Source organism: Sinocyclocheilus anshuiensis, unplaced genomic scaffold (genome assembly GCF_001515605.1).
Source record: "Sinocyclocheilus anshuiensis isolate Anshui unplaced genomic scaffold, SAMN03320099.WGS_v1.1 scaffold213, whole genome shotgun sequence".
Lineage (NCBI taxonomy): Eukaryota > Metazoa > Chordata > Actinopteri > Cypriniformes > Cyprinidae > Sinocyclocheilus > Sinocyclocheilus anshuiensis.
Genome location: NW_015540860.1, coordinates 614,883 through 617,622, shown reverse-complemented (window position 1 = coordinate 617,622; position 2,740 = coordinate 614,883). Strand labels below are relative to the sequence as shown.

At 34.6% G+C, this 2,740-nt stretch overlaps 1 protein-coding gene across 1 annotated transcript in view; it reads right to left on the bottom strand.

Moving 5' to 3' along the window:
* Positions 1–2,740, bottom strand: part of dok2 (docking protein 2) — a 23,016-nt gene that overhangs the window by 11,402 nt on the left and 8,874 nt on the right. The window contains exon 4 of the mRNA XM_016485475.1: positions 1,360–1,462. Within this exon, the coding sequence (XP_016340961.1) occupies positions 1,360–1,462 (103 nt within the window). The remainder of the gene's footprint in view (positions 1–1,359; positions 1,463–2,740) is intronic.

The window sequence follows — 2,740 nt, the reverse complement described above, 5'->3', positions numbered from 1 at the left end:
GTGAAAATAATAATAATAATAATAATAATAATAATAATAATAATAATAATAATAATAATAGATTAGCAGCAATTCAGCATATTAGAATGATTTATGAAGAATCATGTGACACCGAAGGCTGGAGTAATGGCTGATGAAAATTCTAAAATATATACAAAAAGAAATCAGTTATTTCAAATTGTTATAATATTTCACAATATTACTACTTTTACTGTATTTTTTATCAAATAAATAGGTGAGCATAAGAACATAAAAACTTTCAAAAACATAAAAAAAATCACCAAACTATTGAATGGTTGTGTGTGTGTGTGTGTGTGTGTGTGTGTGTGTGCGTGCGTGCGTGCGTGCGTGCGTGCGTGTGTTTATATATATATATATATTTTTTTTATCCCAGAATTGGGTTGTGTTTGCGGAACGATGTATGTTAAGAGCACACGTCCAGTTTTGTGTGAGTGTAGGAAATCCGCTTGGGAGTGGAGAGATTCGTCCTCACGCACATGGATCGCGTAACATTATGCGCTCTCGACGTTGTCATTAAGATCACACTATAGAAACTGCCTAAAATTTGAAATTTACTAAAAACAAGCCTATGGCGAGACATCTGGTAGGGGGGGCACCTGGGGTGGCCAGCCAAATTTCAGGGGGGGCCGGTGCCACCCCTGGCCACCACGTAGACACGCCCCTGCCAAACTAATGTTCTCAAATACTGCAACATTTGATCAAATTAAATGAAAGATGAGATGAAATGAAAGTAACCAGTGTTACAAAGAACAGTACGCTATACCAACCTTCAAACAAACAGCACTTACCCAACATTAATGAAGACATAAAAATAAAAATGGATGAAAAGGAAGTCAAACAGGGCACTGAACAATCTTTGAGAACAGCAGGATATTGCGCATTTACACAAATAGTGGTCAATCTGCAAACAAGGCGGACACTTGTGTGATATTTTTTTCCACCACAAGAGAACAAAGATGAGCCACAATGTTCCACTACGTAACAGAGGAATGAAGAAGTTAGCTGTTGGTTTACAATATTTTCACAGCACAAAATTAACTAGAGGTGTCAGACTAGTGAACAAGCCTATCTCCGCGAAAGCATGTCAGCTTTGTAGAGACGGTGCACCAAATTGCTTAGTATCTACCTCTACTCCTGCCATGAGTTCTATTTTTTTGTATATCTTTCACAGAAACTGGCAGTGACCTTTGTAAGGTACTTCACCAGCTCATCCATCAGAACAGCTCCACAAGCAACTCCTCTTGTGACTTTAGTCTTGTGTGCATGCATTCATATTAGTGGTTTTGGAAAGATTTTGTTGTCATTTTATGGTTTTGTACACACTGTACACTTCCTTACCAGTTTCTCTGCTGCAGTAGAGAGTGTTGTCCGCCATCGTGACGTCATCAGATTCAGCATGTAAACTGTTTCCTCTCTCTGCTCCTCTCTCTGTCCAGCTCATCTACAATGAACAAAAACATACAGCCTATAATAAACATACAGCAAAAAATAAATAAATACACACACACATACATATATATATACATACACATATATATATATATAAAATGGGCAAAAATATGTTGGTAAATTAAAAACTATATTTACATAATTTACATAACATTGTATATATGTTTTAAATATATTTTTAAAATACAAATATATATATATATATATATATATATATGCTTTTATGAATATATATTTTTTGAATATATTTTTGTCTAGGAGATTTTGGTGTATAATGACAAATTAGCTCCACTGTTGCTGTTGTTAACAACAACTATAATAAAAACATTTTTCTTCATTTAAATAAAGTTAAATAAAATACAAATAACAGATAAAAACGTAAACTAAACAATTCGCTAAAATGTGCTTAAATGTACTAAAATAAACTAAACAATTTACTAAAATTACTAACTACAAAAAAATAAAGCTAAAATATAAATAAACTAAAACTCTATAAATGTAAAAAACTAATAAGAAAGGTCAAACACATAAAATTCATTAAATTAAACACATTCAAAAGAAAACTGAAAACAGACAAATAAAAGCTATTTCAAAATATTAACAATATCTACAATAGTATATAAATAATACTAAAATAACACTGATCCGCTCTGATATGGTGATCACAGGCAACCACAGGTACAGTATACCTCAAACCATTCTATTCACCTACGTGCATAATTTGAGATCCATAGTCTTAAAGGTCCCATATTGTCAAAACTGAAACTTCCTGGCTTTTTTCATGATAACTGAGGTCTAGGTGCTATGTAACTACCATATAAGTTTCAAAACAGTCAGTCCACAGTAAAATGCACACAGCCTGCATAAAGTAGCTGTGATTTTTCCCGAACCATTGTGACTTCCGTAAAAAGTTGACGTCAGAACTACACAGTCACCGCCTTCAGTCACCACCCCGAGCACTGCCCACCGTCCCACTCTCCTTTTGCCAAACCCCCAAACAACATCACGTCCATACTAGGGATGTCAATTTTCGATTATTTCCATGATCGATTGTCGTTTAAATTAACGATCAATTAATCGATTAATCGTTAACTTTAATGCAGTCTATTGCAACAGCACGCAGTCACCGGCATGACACGATGTGTAAAAGCCACTCAAACCTGTTCCGGAAAATGTCAGATTTCAAATTTTAGAGTTCTGGTAGGCCTATTTGTTTTTAATAAACCGCCATTTACAGTGCATTAGATCGTGACAGTGCGTGCGTGCGTGC